General features: G+C 44.2%; 1 protein-coding gene across 4 annotated transcripts in view; it reads right to left on the bottom strand.

The window, feature by feature from the left end:
* Positions 1-3049: 3049 nt before the first annotated feature.
* Positions 3050-17813, bottom strand: part of NEDD9 (neural precursor cell expressed, developmentally down-regulated 9) — a 178298-nt gene continuing 163534 nt past the window's right edge. For all 4 annotated transcript variants that reach the window (XM_025890955.2, XM_025890953.2, XM_073877574.1 and 1 more), the window contains 5 exons: positions 12686-12787; positions 11890-11991; positions 9679-10920; positions 8247-8336; positions 3050-5359 (listed from right to left, as the gene is read on the bottom strand). In XM_025890955.2, the coding sequence (XP_025746740.1) occupies positions 4850-5359; positions 8247-8336; positions 9679-10920; positions 11890-11991; positions 12686-12787 (2046 nt within the window). In that variant the 3' untranslated portion in view covers positions 3050-4849. The remainder of the gene's footprint in view (positions 5360-8246; positions 8337-9678; positions 10921-11889; positions 11992-12685; positions 12788-17813) is intronic.

The raw sequence follows: 17813 nt of genomic DNA on the forward strand, positions 1-17813 counted from the left end.
TTATGTGGACATATATACTTCAATTTCTCTTGGGTAAATACCTATGATTGGAATTGCTGGGTTATATGGTAAGTGTATGTTTAACTTTATAAGAGATTGCCAAACGATTTTCAAAAATGGTTGCACCATTTTACATTCCTACCAGCAGTGTAGGGGTGTTCCAGCTGCTCCATCTTTACCAGTTATTACTGATAATTTGTTTACTTGTTCTATTAATTACTGAGACAGGAGTATCTAAATCTCTACCTATAATTACAAATTTTCCCTTTCTCCTTTTAGTTATATCAGTTTTTGCTTCATGTATTTTGAAACTTTGTGACTAGGTACATACACCGTTAGTAATGTTTCACTTTTTTTTTTTATGAGTTGACCCTTTATCATGAAATGTCCTCCTTTGTCCCTGTACTCAATTCTACTTTGTCTGTCAATATAACCACTCCAGATTTTTCCTTTTTAAATCACAATGTGCATGATACATCTCTTCCTATCCCTTTGCTTTTAAACTTATTTGTGTGTTTTTATTTAATGTAGGTGTCTTTTAAATAGTATATAGTTTAGTCTTGCTTTTTTTTAAAAAAGATTTTATTTATTTATTTGACAGAGACACAGTGATAGAGGGAACACAAGCAGGGGGAGTGGGAGAGAGAGAAGCAGGCTTCCCACTGAGCAGGGAGCCCCATGTAGGGCTTGATCCCAGGACCCTGGGACCATGACCTGAGCCAAATGCAGATGCTTAATGACTGAGCCACCCAGGAGCCCCAGTCTTGCTTTAAAAAAAAAAAAAAATCCAGCCTGAGAATCTCTGACTTCTAATTGGAGTGGTTAGACCACTTACTTAAAAAAAAAAAGTCATAATTAACAAAAGAATAAACTGTATGTATTTCAAGTGTACAATCTGATGAGTTTTGACATGTGTATACCTGTGAAGCCATCACCACAATCAAGAAAATGGGCATTTTCATCATTCCCAAAAGTTTCCCCGAGATCCTTTGTAATCCCTCCCACCCTTTTCTCTTTGAGGGACACCACTGATCTGCTTCCTGTCACTATAGTTTGCATTTTTAGAATTTTGTGTAAATGGAAACATACCTTGTGTATTCTGTTCTGTCTGGCTTCTTTTACACATCATAATGGTTTTGAAATTCTTTCATGTTGGTTTTATTTCCATTTTTTTTTTTTGGTTCTTTTTTGTCTCTGTGTAGTATTCCATTGTGTGGATATACCATGAGGTTTTATTCATTCACAGAGACGAGCATCTGGGTTGTTTCTAGTTTTTGGCTATTACAAATAGAGCTGCTATGAACATTCTTCTTCAAGTTTTTGTATGGACATGTTTTTATTTCCCTTGAGTAAATACCTAGGAGAGGGATTCCTAGGTTGCATGGTAGGCATAGATTTAATATTTTAAGGAACTGCCCATCGATTTTCCAAAGCATCTGTACCATATCTCCCCTGTCCATCAAGCTGGTATGGCTTGCCTTTTTAACTTTAGTGACTCTGTTTGGTGTGTTTATATTTCATTTGCTTATTGCCCATTCATATGTCTTCTTTTGTGAGGTTTCTGTTCACATTTTTTTGCCCATTTAAAAAAATGTCATTGTCTCCTCATTCCAATAAATGTTCTTGGCTGATGTATGTGGTGCAAATATTTTCTTCTGGTTTGTGGTTTGCCTTTTTGTATTTTTAACAGTCTCCTTAGAAGAGCAAAAGTTTGATTTTGATGAAGTCCAATTTATCAATTTTTTTCTTTTATGGCTTATTTATTTCCTTACTTATTTTTTTTTCTATGTAAGGAAACTTTGTCTACCTGAGATCACAAAGATTTTCTCCTATGATTTCTTCTAGAAGTATTACATTTAAGTCTATGATCCATTTCATTTTTGTGTAGGGTTTAAGGTAAGTACTTATTTTTTTCCACGGAGAGATCTAGTTGTTCCAGCAGCATTTTTTCAAAAGACTTCTATTCCCCACTCAAGTGCCTTGACACTTTTCTTGAAAATCACTTCATACTTATAGATGTGGGCAAAATGGTACAAGGTATACTCAAATACCTTACCTACAAATCTTAGTAGGATACATGTGTGAAAGAGTAGGCTAAGCATTAAAAATAATTTATGTGGTTATGAATCTCTAATTTTCATCAAAAATTTTTCTTTTACATGTATCATATGACCTCACTGATATGAGGAATTTTTAACCTCAGGAAACAAACTGAGGGTTGCTGGAGTGGTGGGGGGTGGGAGGGATGGGGTGGCTGGGTGATAGACATTGGGGAGGGTATGTGCTATGGTGAGCGCTGTGAATTGTGCAGGACTGTTGAATCACAGATCTGTACCTCTGAAACAAATAATGCAATATATGTTAAGAACAAAAAAAGAAGAAGAAGATAGCAGGAGGGGAAGAATGAAGGGGAGTAAGTTGGAGGGGGAGACGAACCATGAGAGACGATGGACTCTGAAAAACAAACTGAGGTTTCTAGAGGGGAGGGGGGGTGGGGGGATGGGTTAGCCTGGTGATGGGTATTAAAGAGGGCACGTTCTGCGTGGAGCACTGGGTGTTATGCACAAACAATGAATCATGGAACACTACATCAAGAACTAATGATGTAATGTATGGTGATTAACATAACAATAAAAAAATTAAAAAAATTTCTTTTAACTCTTTCTTTTTTATGTCTCTTCCAAAATGAATTAAGTCATTCTCTTTGATTCTAAAACCTCATGAATGGCAACCTCCATATTATGATAGCAGAAGTCATTCTATCCATCACTTAAATGTACAGGCTTTTTGGTGAAGCTAAGCCTTGTTCCAGATATTTGGGTTTGGCAACGTTCACAGATCCCAGAATGTTCTTCAAATGTAAATACACTCTGAAGTGATAAAAAATGAAAAAATAAACAACTCTCAATTTTCCTAAAAAATCCAGATCTATACTATCAATACAATAACCATAATTTAACTTTCTCTATTAGGAGTGCCCAAATATGCCAACATGAAATTCTGTGACAAAGACAAGAATAGGGAAAAGAAAACCCAGTGCCTATGGAAATCAAGATCGAAAAATTTAATGATTTAAAAATAGCCTTTACATACAAGATGGGGAAGAGAGTAATACAGATCGAAATTTTGGTTTTGAAAACGTGAAATGTCACCACTTAGCTTAGAACAAGTCTGTCATCTCTTAAGAAACACACATTATACAATGAACTCTATAGGGACACCTTTCAACTCCTGCGGAGTTTGTTTTCAGAAATCTCCTTTCTCCCCACATGCTTGCTTGTCATATAATGATACATTTTAATCATCTCTTGACAGAATGGGAACTCGGAGAACTACAATAATGGTTGTTTCGAGAAGCACCTTCTATGATGTTTTGCTGATTTTTTTTTCACACTTAGATCACACATTCTTTTCTCTTAAATCTTTTCCTGTTCCAGTGATTTGGTTGTTTAAAACAAGCAAGCTTCATTAAGTCAAGGCATATATTGCAAATAAAAACGTTTTCAAATAGGCTAGATGAGAACCATTCGATAAGAACTGGACTGAAATCCTATAGATAACGTGCTTCCTGACTTGTTAATATGTGAATACATTTACCCACTAGGTAGGAAATATTTCATTTGCCCCAAGACCAGTCTGATAGCTCGTGCGTATGTCTGTGCTGTGCCAACACCAGCAGGTATAATAGGACAGACTATGGCATGGGCGCTGTGATGAGCTGTAAGACAGTGGTGGGCTGTATACACAGGCTCATGGGCCAGACAGAATTGTAAAGATTGGATGGACTGTCAGGTCAGCAGCTGCATGTTTTAAGGAAGGTGCAAGATTGAGCAATGAATTCCCTTAGAATAGGATGTGGCCTGGTGGCTCTAACCTTTAAGTGACCAAAGAACTGGGTGGTTTTCCTCAGGTAATGGAGGTAGTAGCACCTAAGTGAACGTTGAGAGTCAGAAGGCCCTCTACTTAACAACTGGCAGGTGGAAACTTCCCTTCTTTTTGTGGACAATGGTAGTCTGATGTGTCTTTATGAATTACTGCTGCAAATAATATGGTTTTTGGAAATCTAAAAACACCCCTTGGAAAACCTCATGGCCAAGTGCAGATGATCAAAAGGCCCTGGGGAAAACATTTGCTTTCCTTTTATTGCGATGTCCTCTCTGTGTTGAAACAACCTAGCCCAAACTGAGGATATGGCCTCTACATACTTCTAAAATATCGGTGCTTGGGTTAACATATTTTATTTATTTATTTCTCTTTTATAAAAGGGCTTTTTCAATCACAGGTGAGGCATTTTGCTACAATGGGCCCAAGACGGTCAATTTTGAAAGGGGTTTCCAAACAAGAACAAGTCATGCCATGCCTTGTTATTGGAAGGTGAACACTTACACGTATACTGTGCTTCCCAGACTTGGAAGTGACAGGCTCAGAATAATCGCTAATATATGTAGAGCAATATTACAACTAACTGGTATGTTTTCTAAAAAAAAAAAAAAATGCAGCATTAGGACGTGCTTACTAAGGTGCTTCTTCATTCATGTTTTCTAATGGAATGTATCGGACAAACATCTACAAACGAACACCAGTACACAGGCATACACACACACGTGGACCAGTTTCTGTACAGTTTATGCCTTAGGTGCTTCTGTGTTTACATAAGAATCACACAGAAAAAAAAAAATTCCCCCTCTAGCTCCCTGAATTTCTGAATGTTGTCTAACCCATAAAATGTTAAAATAGTTCATTTTCATATAAAATTATCTACAAAAATAGATAACATTTACAAAAACCAGATAGCATTTCCAGTTTTCCTTAGTAGCGCACTCAGTCCCCGCTTTCCCTCCTTCTCCTCTCAGAAGGTGGCCATCTCCAGCAAAGAACGCTTGAAGAGCTGGGCATTCCTGGACAGGTCTGTCACTTGGTGCACCATCTCCTGCAGGGCCGTGGTGCTGGGGTAATGGAGGGCCGCCATCTTGGTCGCCATCACGATCGTCTTGAGCTGCTCGCAGAGCTGGTTGCTGGAGTTCATCACTTTGTTGCGAATGTCCTGGGCGGCAACCTGCCTTGTCAGCGTGTCCCCAATGAACACCAGTTTGTGTGCGCTCAGGATGACAAACTTGCTGTGGGCCACGAAGATGCGTGGCGGCTGGGCCGAGCTGACGCAGCTGAAGAGGGCGTCGATGGCGTTGAGGAGGGAGATGTAATGGGTCTCGCACTGGTCGTAGTAGAAGCAGAGCAGCTGACGATCCTGAGCGCCCACGCTGCTGTTTGTGGTCGGGAGGCTCTGAGAAGGCTTCCACTTGGAGATGTCATTCTCCACGGGCTTGGTGATTTCTTGTTCCAACAACTGGAACTGACTCAGCTGCAAGGGAGACAAGCAGATTTCGTGAAGGGGAAGGCAGTGTGCTGTCCTGGAAGTTAACCAGGGCTTGGAGTTCAGGGACAGGGATTTCAATCCCTAATAAGTGGCAAGTGCCTATTAGATGGGAGGCTTTGCTTTCCTAAACTGTAAAATGTAGAGGTTGAGAAAGAGGATGGCTAAGGAATCCTTCAGCTCAGGCCCCTGTGGTTGGGTACTGGTCTCTTCTGCCCTAAGGCTGGAAGTCAGCTACTTTTATACTCAGCTCTGTTACCTGCACGTTTATGAAAGTTCCATGAGTTAATATTTACAAAGTGCTTAGAGTGGTGTTTGGTCTATCCTCGTCTCTATGTAAATGTTTATTGAATGTTGAGTGGAGGCAAAGGAAAATCAAATGGAGGGATCTCTTTATCAAGTAAATCAATGACAGTTGGCTCCTTCTCTGGGAAAGACTTGACTCTGTCCCTTCCAGACTCTTAGATAAATGACCATCCATGACCCCTTTCTGTTTCTCCTACTCTTTCAGTCAAGATTTGTAAATGTTATTATGCAGCACTACGGGAGAGACTAGCGCCTATAAATACATGTGCAGTGTGGAAAAGAGCATCTCTAAGGGAATCTGAATGCTAATTGTTCATCAGAGCACTTAGCCACCCAGAGCTATTGAAAGAAAAAAACCTCTCACAGAGTTAGACTCAATGAGTGTTAGCTTTCTTCTTTCCTTACTGCTCCCGGCTGGTGTATTATTTAAACTGCAGTTATAATAGTCTCATGCTATTCCACCAAATCTCAGGGGAGACCCTTCTTTTGCAGGTAATGACCTGAGCTTAGGACTCCACGATCTTCTGCTCCAAGGTAGAGCTCAGTCAGAATAGGGATAATCTCATCCAGCTTCTCCGCCAAGAAATGCACAGTGAGCTTTCCTTTTCAACAGAATCTGCTTTCTTCTTAGAAATTACTACAGTTTCAACAAGTTCCCTAAAGCCCTGCAGTCCTACTTGGCCAAATGCCAAAGCGGACATAAACAGATACAGGGTGATGTTTGAAGACATTTTGCTTATGCTTTTGCAAATATGTTCATAAATATATCATCTTATTAGATGGAGAGGTGGGGGAATTTTCTCATTTTATATAGAAGTAACTGAAGTTCAGGGAGGTTAAATGACTTGCCTAAGGTCACAGAGTTGGCTGGTGAGAAAGCAAGGATTAGAACTCTGGTTTCCTGGGGCGCCAGGGTGACTCAGTCAGTTAAGCAACAGACTCTTGATTTCAGCTCAGGTCATGATCTCAGGGTTGTAAGATGGAGCCCCTCATTGGGCTCCACACTCAGTGTGGAGTCTGCTTGAGATTCTCTCTCTCCTTCTCTGTCTGCCCCTCCCTTCACCCCACTCACACTCTTTCACTATCTCTCTTAAAAAAATAAATAAATAAAATATAAATATAAATAAAATAAAATATCTTAAAAAAAGGAACTCTGGTTTCCTGAGTGCAGTGTGACAGTTTGTGTCTCTACATGCCATTTCATTGAGGCATGTAAGTCCTCAATCCATTACTCTTTATTTTTATGCCCTGTACCAGCAATACTCATCATTATCAGCCCCACTCATGCCCAACTCTTGAGTGAACCTGCCTTGCCCAGATCCCTTGTTTGAGGGCTTGGATATATTTTGAACACATTTGATCTTGCCCTCATTCTCTTAGATTGGACCAAGAACAGCCAAGCCATATGCTTGTGTTGTAGGAGATAGATAGATGATAGACAGATAGATAGAGATGGCCCAATCAGACTCTCTCTTTCTCTCTCTCTCTCTCTCTCTCTCTTTTTTTAGGAATTTGATGAACCACAGTAAGGAGCTATCAGCCGAAGATGCTGAGATGAAAAGCCATCTGTGGAAAGGACTTTGAGTGGCCATTTATGGGTTCCGTAAAGTTCAATGGGAGTCAAATGAGTAGATAAACAGAGGAAACTGTCAGACAATAGAGGAGAAGAAAGCAGATTTAGAGAAAAGGAAGTACAAGAAGGAGAGAGAATTTACAATCCTAGCTCTCATTGGACTTGACCGTATCTGCATTTTCTTTTCCTGCATTCCCCTACTATGGCCTTACTATAAAACCTGTTTGCTTGGGCTAGCTTGACTGGGTCTTGCTTCTTGAGACCAACAGTCTTAAGCCAAAGAGTCCTAACATGTTAGATGTACAGAAGTAGCTGGAAAAATGGCTGTTTAGACATAATCCAGGTACACCAGCTGGATTGCTAAAGCTATAAACTTTCTCTTTGTTCTTATCCCCTATTATAAGCCTTGGAGCTTATTATTATTTTTAAAGATTTATTTATTTATTTGAGAGAGAGAGTGGGGGGGAGGGGCAGTGGGAGAGAGGAGAGGAGAGAGAGAGCAAGAGAGAGAAAGAAAAGCAGACTCCCCACTGAGCGTGAAGCCAGATGGACTCAGGGCTCGATCCCATGACCCTGAGATCATGACCTGAGCTGAAATCAAGAGTCGAACACTCAACCAACTGAGCCACCCAGGCACCCCAGAGCTTATTATTTTTTTTAAAAGATTTATTTATTTGAGAGAGAGAGAGAGAGAGAGAGAGAGCATTCGGGGAGGAGCAGAGGGAGAGGGAGCGAGAATCCCAAGCAGATTCCACACTGAGCACGGAGCCACGGAGCCAACATAGGGCTGGATCTCAGGACCCTGAGATCATGACCTGAGCCAAAACTAAGAGTTGGGACACTTGATCATTGAGCCACTCAGGCACCCTGAGCCTTGGAGCTTATTTATGCCCAAGAATGCTGGAAGGGCCAAAATCATGATCTTCTGAAAGGCTACCTTCCTTATGAAGCAGGAAACCTGCAATACTAGGTAGGTTTTGTCCTGGTTGAACTTACTTGATGATGCTCCAGCTGCATCTTGTTCTGTTTGATGATATTTTCTTTTTCCAGCAGCTCTTTCTGTTGCCTCTCAAACTCCTCCTTCCCCTGTTATTTTTCAACATAAAGAAAACATTACATCACCCCTGTGATTCACTTGTGCTAACACTTTCATTGACAAATGTGCAAATACCCTTTAGTTTTCCATTGCCTTGGTCCTTTTAGGCCCTGTTAGGCCCTACGAACGCCAGTCAGGGATGGCGCACTCCCCTGCCAGACTTCCAGAGTCCCCACATAGGGCAGGGCTGGAAACTAAAATCCGTTTCCGCATGGGGTGCCACCATCTCCGCTCCACTTTACCATTTTGGGAGAGCCACGCTCCCCTTCAAACCTCCTTACACAGTACTATTTCTCAGGGTTCTTCTCAGATTATATGCAAACCCATAAACCTCCTAACGCAGGTCTAAATGGGGACCGGGCTGCACTCCTGGTTTCTTCGAATCATCTACAGCTCTAGACCAAATTAGTATTTCCCAATATGCAGAGCTGAACCACCCTCCAGGGGAATGGTGAATGCCCCTATCAACTCTCTCCCACACCTTTCCTTAGCAGTGGGGGGTGGGAGGCGGGGCTCAGCTCTCTCCCTTGCCTGGTCTCCTGTATGCACGGGAACTGTAGTTAGTTAAACAGTTCTTAGGGTGATCCATCCCTCTCAGTCAAATGAAAGAAATGGCTGAGGAAGATAGCACGACAAATTCTGAATAATGGATCTTGGTCAAATGTTTGAATTCCCCAAAGTGAAAGGGATCCCAGGTCAACGTGGTGGAATTTCCACTTGTAGAAGGCAGACTGTGCCTGCCCAATTCCCCATGTGCTGGTGACGTTCTAGGTCAACTGCCAAATGCCCAGTGTTCCTCAAGGTAAGCCTGAGGTGGGGTGAAGTTTTTCTGTAAGTAATTAAACACACAAACACACACACTGTAGGACTGAAGGGACCTGAGAATTTCTCTAGTCTAGAGTTTTCATTTTTTTTTTTAACAGTGCCTCTCTCCTTCTTCAAATAAAATACCATGCAGAACTCTATCATAAAATGCAAATAGAGGTGGAGCTGGTGTGATTATCTGAAGACCCACGTTCCTACTTGGGGAGTCCCTTCCTGCTTGGCATATCAATGGATCGCTCCAACCCCGTGCTCCATTCACTTTGCAGATGAAGAAGTGACGGCCCCAGGAGGTTCCTAAGTTGATCACACAGTGTCAGGAAAAGGTCTAGAACTGATTACTCAGCACTCTCAGGCCAGCGTTCTTCCTACTGTACAATGTTGCTATGGATTCTGCTCTTGAACCGTTAACAATGTCGCCTCTGGCAGTCCAGCCTACCAGCCGTATGCGTGTCAGTCCCAGGCTCCCTGAATGCGAACATAGGCGCTTTATGAGCCTGGTTTCCTTACCTGTAGGTGGACGTAGTCATAATCATCCATCCAGCTCCTTTCAGAGCCATCACTGCTGCTACAGTCAGGAGGCTGGTCCTTGCCCAGGCTTGGGAGCAGTGGCTTGTGGAGGACCTGGGCCTTGTGGTCCCCAGGATGTAGCAGCTGCATCTGCGATGCAGGGTGTGGGTACTCCGTGGAGTTCATGATGTTCTCAGACCCACTCTTCACAGGCGAGCTGCCAGGGCCCGGTCTAAAGAGGGCCTCTGCATTGGTGTTGATGGTTGTGGTGAGCTGCTTGGCATCATCAGGCACTGTCTTTGCCACCATCACAAACCGGTCCAGGTCATCACACTTGTTCTGGGGCTTGTTGACGGCCAGAATATTCAGGGACCAGCTGCACTCATTTAAGTCGTGGCTGGTCTGGCTCAGGATCTGGTGGGAGTCTTCCACTCTTTGGAGCTCCCGCTTCATTTTATTGTGGAGGATGAGTTCGGGGAGGAAGGAAGCATTTGCTACAGCTCCCTTGGCAAAATGGAGGTAGTCCCTCACGGACAGCTCCACCTTGTCCACGGACGTGCGGATCTCGTTGATGTGTCGTTCCATGTATCCGTAACACCGCCAGTCTGTGGTCACCAGCGCCATGAGGCTGGAGACGCCCATCTCCAGGGTCTGCTGGAGCCGTTGAAGCCTCTCGATGGCTGTGTCTGGATCCATCAAGAGTCTTTTGTCCTGAGATGGGGAGGCCGACAAGGAAGATTCCTTGGAGGTGGTGGAAGATGTGGACATGTTGCTCCTGGTGCTGCCCGTGCTGGAGAAAGATAACCGGTTGATACCATCGACCATGTCCTGAGAGCCTTTGGCATCTGGGGGGTTGTGCAGAGGGATGTCGTACACACCGTCTCTTTCTTCGGGGTTTGCTTTCTCACTGGTTTCTGTTGGCGGCTCCAGAAACTGAACCCCTCGCGGGATGTCGTAGGCATCGTTCTGGGGACCCAGGGACTGTCCCAGCTGTGAGGGCGGGTGGTTCAGCGAGACACTTTGGTGTCTTCGTGTTGCCAGGTCAGCGGCTCCCGGAGCATCACAGTTATATTTTATGTGAAGGTCCTTCCCCATCGGCTTGGAGCTGGTTGGGGGGATGTCATAGATGCCCTCGGGTCTGCCGTCCAGCCTTACAGCTTGTCTCACTGGAGGGGGGAAATCATACTCTTTTTCCCTAAGCCCTGCCTCATCTCGGCAAGCAGAGGGTGGGATGGCATATACCTGAAAAGCAAGTAGAAAAGGAGCTGTTATTTGTTCAGCTGGCTCATGCGAACGTGCAGAAACTGAAAAGGACCTTAAAATGAGGTTAGAATTCTCAGTCTTCATCACTGGCTCCTGGCTTTTCACCTTCCACCCACTTCTGGCCCGTGTTTCCCAAGGCTCTGCTCTGCTCTGTTCTCACTTCCCTCATCCTTGGACAGGAGCATCCTTCCCATGGCTTCAGTGCTGCTTGTGTGTGGACCCCTCCTGGCTGAGTTGCCCTCCCTGGGTCCCAGTCCCGTGTTTCTGACCACCTCCTGGGTCTCCTTCCTCGGCTGATCCAGGCAGGAAGGCAGACTGTGCATTCACACACAGGACGAGGCATCAGAAGACCTGAGGTCTCTCCCTGGATCTCTCGGCTGTGAGATGCTGAATAAGTTGCTTAAACATTCCGACGCACAGTTCCCTTCTCTGCGCAATGGGGATAACTATACTTCCTGTGCAGGCGTACCCCAACGGACAAGAGAGGGTATCAAATGCAGCAACCCCTATCCATGGACTGAGGACGCTGTAACACTTCCCTTAAATATGAGATATGTTGGCTGCTTGCAAAACTGAATTATTTTAGCTTCTTACTGGCTCTCCTTGTCGACTACCTCATTTTTAATGGAATGCCCTAACTATGGAATCCTTAGACTTACCTTTGAGATTTTTTTCCTTTCCCTTTTTTTTAAAGTAATCTCTGTGCCCCATGGGGGGCTCGAACTCATGACCTCGAGATCAAGAGTTGAATACACCCTGACTGAGCCAGCCAGGTGCCCCTATTGCCTTTTCTTCCTCCTGTTCACTCTCTCATAAAGGCTAGTTTTTCCCCTTTGGTTTGCCCTTCTCGTTTTACTCTAATAAACACACACACACACACACACACACACACACACGTGCGCGCACACATGCACCCATTGTTTTGCTGCTCTGTGGTAGCTCACTTACCCCTTTAGTAGGAGGGATGTCATAGACGCCTTGAGGTTTTATCTCTCCCACTGGGACTGAAAACACAGGGCCTTTCACTGATGATGGAGGGATATCGTACACCTGAAGAGAAACACTTGCGTTACCCAGAACAGAAATGTCGTACACGTGTCATTTCTTACACTACCAAGCCTTTCACTATGGATTTATTTGCCAGGTTATGTATACCTTTGCTGTATGTCATAAGGGGTTGGTAGAATTTTTCTTTTTAGATTTCATGTTCTTTGACTTAGACTGAGTATAAAAATGACCTTACATGAAGTATCTACACTGTCTGGACTTTATTTTTAAAGATTTTGTTTATTTATTTGAGGCAGAGAGAGTGAGTGAGAGAGAGAGAGAGAGAGAGAGCGCAGGAGCAGGGGGAGGGGCAGAGGGAGAGGGACAAGCAGGCTCCCTGCTCAGCAGGGAGCCCTACAATACAGGGCTCCATCCCGGGACCCTGAGATCATGACCTGAGCCGAAGTCAGCCACTTCACTGACTGAGCCACCCAGGCGCCCCGCTGTCTGTGCTTTAAACTGTAGTTTAAATTTTACATTTCCTGAACGAAAATGATAAGCGATAAACGCTTTGTCAGATACAGGCCTAGGATTTCCTGATTAAGCAGATCCAGAAAACATAATTTAAATAGCATTGTTGGAAATGGCTTCTGGATAGTTAGCTTCAAGTGAAACATGCATACTTGGTGAACTTCCCTTTGCTCTGTAGCCCTGAAGCAACGCCACCCTGAAGCTCTCCCGGCGTGCTGGTACATACCCCTTGTGTGGCGTGGGAAGGAGGGATGTCGTAGATGTCCTTTTGGTGTCTGGACGGGTACTCGTAGACGTAGCCCTGGCCTGTCCTCACGGGGGTTACCACCTGTGGGCAGGAAGACAGAGAGGTGTAAAATTCCAAGCCCCAGTCCTGAGTGACTCTCTTAGCTTCCTAACCAGGCACCCCTCCGTCACCTCTCCCCATAAGAAGAAAGAAAGGAAAACCCGGAAGGGAAGAGAAAAAAGGAAGGAGACAAAGCGACATCAGGTCAGAACACTTTTAAATCCCCTCTCGAATCCCAATAAAGAACAAATCCCTGAAATAGCTCCATCCCTCTTCCTCTTGATGATAAAACCATCTCAAAGTTGGTCCAAGTCTCAATTCCCAGGATGTACCTTAAGGGAGAATCATTTTTAAATTATGAAATTTTAAATTATGATCCTAGATCATCCCTTTGAAGCACCAAAACCACAGCATAATGAAAAAGAAAACATTTTTTTAAAAGGCTCTGAAACTATTTGTAAAGCGAATAATGCAAATAGAGTGTTGAGCTACTTAAAATTCCTCTCATGCCTTCCCCAGGACGCCTCTACATGTGACATTATTATTATTATAACAAATTCCATAGATCACTAGAGTACTTTTATGAAGCCAACAGCTCAAGAAGCCTCCAGGAGCTTTCAATCCAACCTTTGAAACCAATGACAGACCTATCCGGAGCCACCAGGAACAGAGTTCAGGTCTCTAATCATTTTCTCATTTCCACCAGGGAAGCAGACATCCCAGACAGTACCTACGTCCAAGGGATGTGGGAAGTCAAACACACTCATCACAACTCTGGCATCTGGAACCAATGCCAATAAAAGGAACCTCACCCGGCAGGCTAGTAGTTTCCCATCTACCATCCTTCCTTGTGTCCTAAGCATCGGCAGAGAACTTACTCGAACTGAAACTCATTTGGAAATGTATTTAATCCTCCAAGGTCTTCTAAATAACCAGAGTCTTGTGTTTGCCTAACCCCTGCCCCCCGAATGACTAATAGTGCCCCCCCCTTATTTTTGTCTTTTTTTTTTTTTTTTTGGAGAACGGGCATTGTAAATTAGGCAGAGTTGGTTCTTCCTTAAGAAACCATCATCTTTTATCCTCCCCCTAATGTGAAAATTCTGGCATCAGGCTGCCTACGAAACTATGTGAAAAATGCTCGTGTTCATCTTATGCTGAAGTGGGTGGAACTCAGCCAAAAGCACCAATGCCCTTCTCCCCAGGGAAGCTCTAAAACGCTGAAATCCCTGGTGCTTGCAGCTCATTACTTCTTGCAATGAAGGTAAAGGAGATTAGTATTACAGTCACCATCCCATCAAATCTCTTCACTGCCTTGGGTTTAAGAAAAGGAATCTATGGCTTTAAACTTTGTTGGCATGGAGCATACAGAACCATTTATAGAGTGGCCACCGTATTGTGCCTAGCAAATCTTCCTTTTAAAAGTGGTATGCCCTTTGCCATGCCAGTGGCAGAAAAACGCACTGTGTTCCTAGGGCCCTTATATGATTTTTTATTTTTTTCACTCACTATTGTCCAGGAGAGAAGTGAAGTATCTTCTCTGAGTGTATCGCATCAGCCCCTCTATTTATAGCTCTCTGTTTTGGCTTTATAATAGAACCTGTACACAACACAGCTTTTGTTCAGTCTGAAAGTTTCTAAGAGTGGATTCTGTCCGAGGTTGCCAAGTTAGTAATAATGCTAATGGAAAACCAAGGCTGGCTATGCTGAAGGCCAGCGGAGTGGTTCCATCTTTAGTTTAAAGATGGGAAGGGGGGGCTGGGAGATAGAGGGGGTGCTGCCGGTATCTGAAAATAGTCCTTGGTGAGATGTAAACATATGGCAAGACCTCAGAAAGGCGGGGCCCTAGACAAAGCTTTTCCTTGCCTTTGTGGACCTTCCCTGGCAGGGAGCATTCGTGCCTCCCGGTACTTAACTTCTCACTTCCTGACAAATGTCACAAAACCTCAACTTGCTCTCTCTCTTTCTCATTTGGAGGATGCCTGTGGTCATCTGGTTTTTAAAAACTTTGCATTCCAAGCCAGTCATTTTCCTTGTTTATGCATTAAAAGAAACAGATGGTGAAAACCACAGTTGGGGTGGGGGGAAGCCAACAAAATGAAGTCTCCCCCGAGGCCAGCATTCCCGATGGTACCATCTAATTCGCGCTGGTCCACAAATAGCATTTAAAAGGGACCAGTGTTTTGCCTCTGGTCAGACACAGCCGGGGCACACAGCGATCCACTCTGTAACGTCTGAAGGAACAAGGAGCTGGACGTCTTCTCCTTTTGGACATTCTCCTCCTCAACCCATTGCTTGGGTGGCTTTCATGCCAATTGCGTGTTCTCTCCTCAGAGGAAAGTGCTGACTGTTCTGTACCTTACAGAGTATCCAGTTCTGCGGTCATAAGACCTTTTCTTCCTGCTTGACACAGTACACAAAAACCTCTCTACTGTCCCAGAATCACTGAACGTTAGCCTCTGAGGAACACCAGGGTCTAGCTAAGGGGATGTAAATTTTGGAAGCATTCTCCTGCGTGTTTGCAAGGGCAAGACCTTGATGGCATGGCTACACAAAGGGCATTTCAAACCTAATTTTCTCAATGAAACGAAGTCAGGTTTTTCATTTCCTTTCTCCCTCCGTTGGTTTTTCTTTTGTGCTTTCCTTTTATTCTGTGTATTTATTTATAGTTACAAGGGCTTAGCCTTAGGAACCTCTTAGTTCATTAGAGTTGATGCAAACGGGGCTAGAAAGGGGGGATTCCTGGGGCTCTCAGACCAAGGGCTAGGGCAGGCAAACCCCTTCCTGATGACCCTGGCAGAGGATTTGCATTTTCCAAATACGGATTTTCTGCCCCGTGAGGAACCTGATCGGTCCTCATCAGCTATTAGTCTACTATTTTTGTCAACTAACTGAAGAGTCTGAAGGTGGACACTTTGAGAAGAGAGGAAGGGCAGATGTAGACATTTCGGAAAGGAGCAGTCCATTTAATAAATCTCCCAAAGTGCAGAAAGTGGGTTTAGGTTAGTGCTCTAATTATGTGCTTGCCTAAAAACAAGCAAACACATACACGGCACCCCCCACCCTACACTCTGATGTGTTTGATTCTCACCATTTTCAGGGTCAGAGCCTGGGCACCAAGAGCTGCTTTTAGAGATGATTTAAATCCCTCCAATGTCTCATAATTTTGAGAGCCGTGCATGCTGAAATGTTAAAAAGGATGGCAGTGATGTGTGAGTCAGTGAGCTGGAAGCGAGGCCCTTGGGCCGGGCCACTTGCACCTCCCCAGTCCTTAGCCTGGGCTTGCACCTGTAGCCCAGCAAGGGCCTGATGCTTAGATGCCTGTGGGGCCCAGCAGATGACGGGGAGGGAGAAGCGAGCTGGGATCTTGCGCTGGGGAGACAGAGCTCACAACCTCCGGAAGGAGAGCAGCCATTCCTCAGCTCCAGTCGGCTGTCATCCTGAGAAAATACGCCCCGTGTGGCTAAGTCTCTCAAATTTTCAGGACAAGCCAGAGATCTGTATTTTTTAACATGAAATCTGATTTCCAGAATTGGCTCAAATATTTCAAACAACGCCCTGGCCAAATGTCTCTGGCCCTCAGGGGGCCCGTCTTGCCTTCATCTATGTATTTCTGCCCTCCTCCCTCCATACCTTGAAAGTCTGAGGGCAGGTACCAAAAAGCTCTTTAGCAATTCCATTCCTTGGCAAGACTGAACTCCACCATTTTATACAGATGCCCCGCGTGCCCCACCTCTGTGCCTTCACTCATGCTGTATCTTTCTCCAAGATATTATTCTTCCCGTCCTCATAATTCACATTTTATTCGGCTTTCAAGGCCAGGCTGAGTGACTCTCTCCCATGGGGCCTTTCCAGACAAATAGAATACCTTTCTCCTTCGAACGCCCCAAGCACGTTCTGTGTACATCTCTAAGGGGACTTATCACTTGTGGTCCTTTTCAGTGCTTCCCATTTCTTCTCTTGGCATGGTGGAGATAGAGCCTGTTTCTTCATTTGTAGATAGACAGCAGGGCCTATCACAGTGCCTTGACTGTAGTAGGGCTTGGATAAATGCATTGACTGGATACATTAATGAGCTAAAGGAAAACTCGAGGCTTTTCTTAAGCAAGATGGTGTGGAACTGGACAGGACGGGAACCAAGGTCTGCCTGTGCAGGATGAGGTTGGTTTCCAGGTGAGTCAACTCTAGGATGAGTGGGACCCATGGGAGAAGGGGCGGAATGGGCTCTTCTCAGCCATGCATGGTAAGGACAGGCAAGTGAGGAAGCCAAAAAAGCAGAGTGAATTTTAGATAAAATCAAGAAATCAGAAACCACAGAAGCATGATCACCTGTACCACTGTTTGGTGCAAACCACCATGGAGGCCAAGAAGGGCTGCTAGATGGTTTCCTTTTCCCCAGAGTCTGCGTGTGACATGAGCATCTGTGTTCTTCTCAGCCATAAACTAGAAACGTACGGGGGAGTTTTGCAAAAAGAAATCAAGACAAACTCTGCGGTTTACCTTAATATCAGAAGGAAAACACAATGGAAAGGAGCGGGAGCTGTATATCAGAGGCCATGGCCACATTAGGTCTTTAGCTCATGGAAAGGATTCGGTCTGATGAGGGGAGTGATTTAGAACACAAGCTGGACTCAGGCAGAGCTGACTCTACCACGTGTGAGAACATGACCAAGGGATCTGTCCATTCTAAGCCCGTGTCCTCATTAGGAGAATGGAAATAATAACACTTATAGGCTATTAGTGTATAAAATGAGATCAAGTACATAAAGTGCCTGGCATCGGGTAAACCCCTTAAGCCTTAGTTATGTCTATTATAATTGTCTATTCTAATTCTATTATAATTGCTAGGTTATACAGCTTTTACTTTTGGACTTAAGTTGTGGACCTGGTAATTCAGATCAACCATCCCACTGAAGACAGTTTTTGAAAAATGAGGAAAAGACATTAAAAATCTTCTTCATAGCATTAAAGCATTAAAAGATAGTAAAGAATGATCAGGTCCAAATTTGGGAGCAGAGAAGGAATTCACAGAGGTAAGCCCACACTTTAAGGCTGCTTTTTTTCCTGGGGG

This window comes from Callorhinus ursinus, unplaced genomic scaffold, assembly GCF_003265705.2.
Source record: "Callorhinus ursinus isolate GAN/ISIS: 27379988/994484 unplaced genomic scaffold, GSC_fseal_2.0 scaffold26, whole genome shotgun sequence".
NCBI lineage: Eukaryota > Metazoa > Chordata > Mammalia > Carnivora > Otariidae > Callorhinus > Callorhinus ursinus.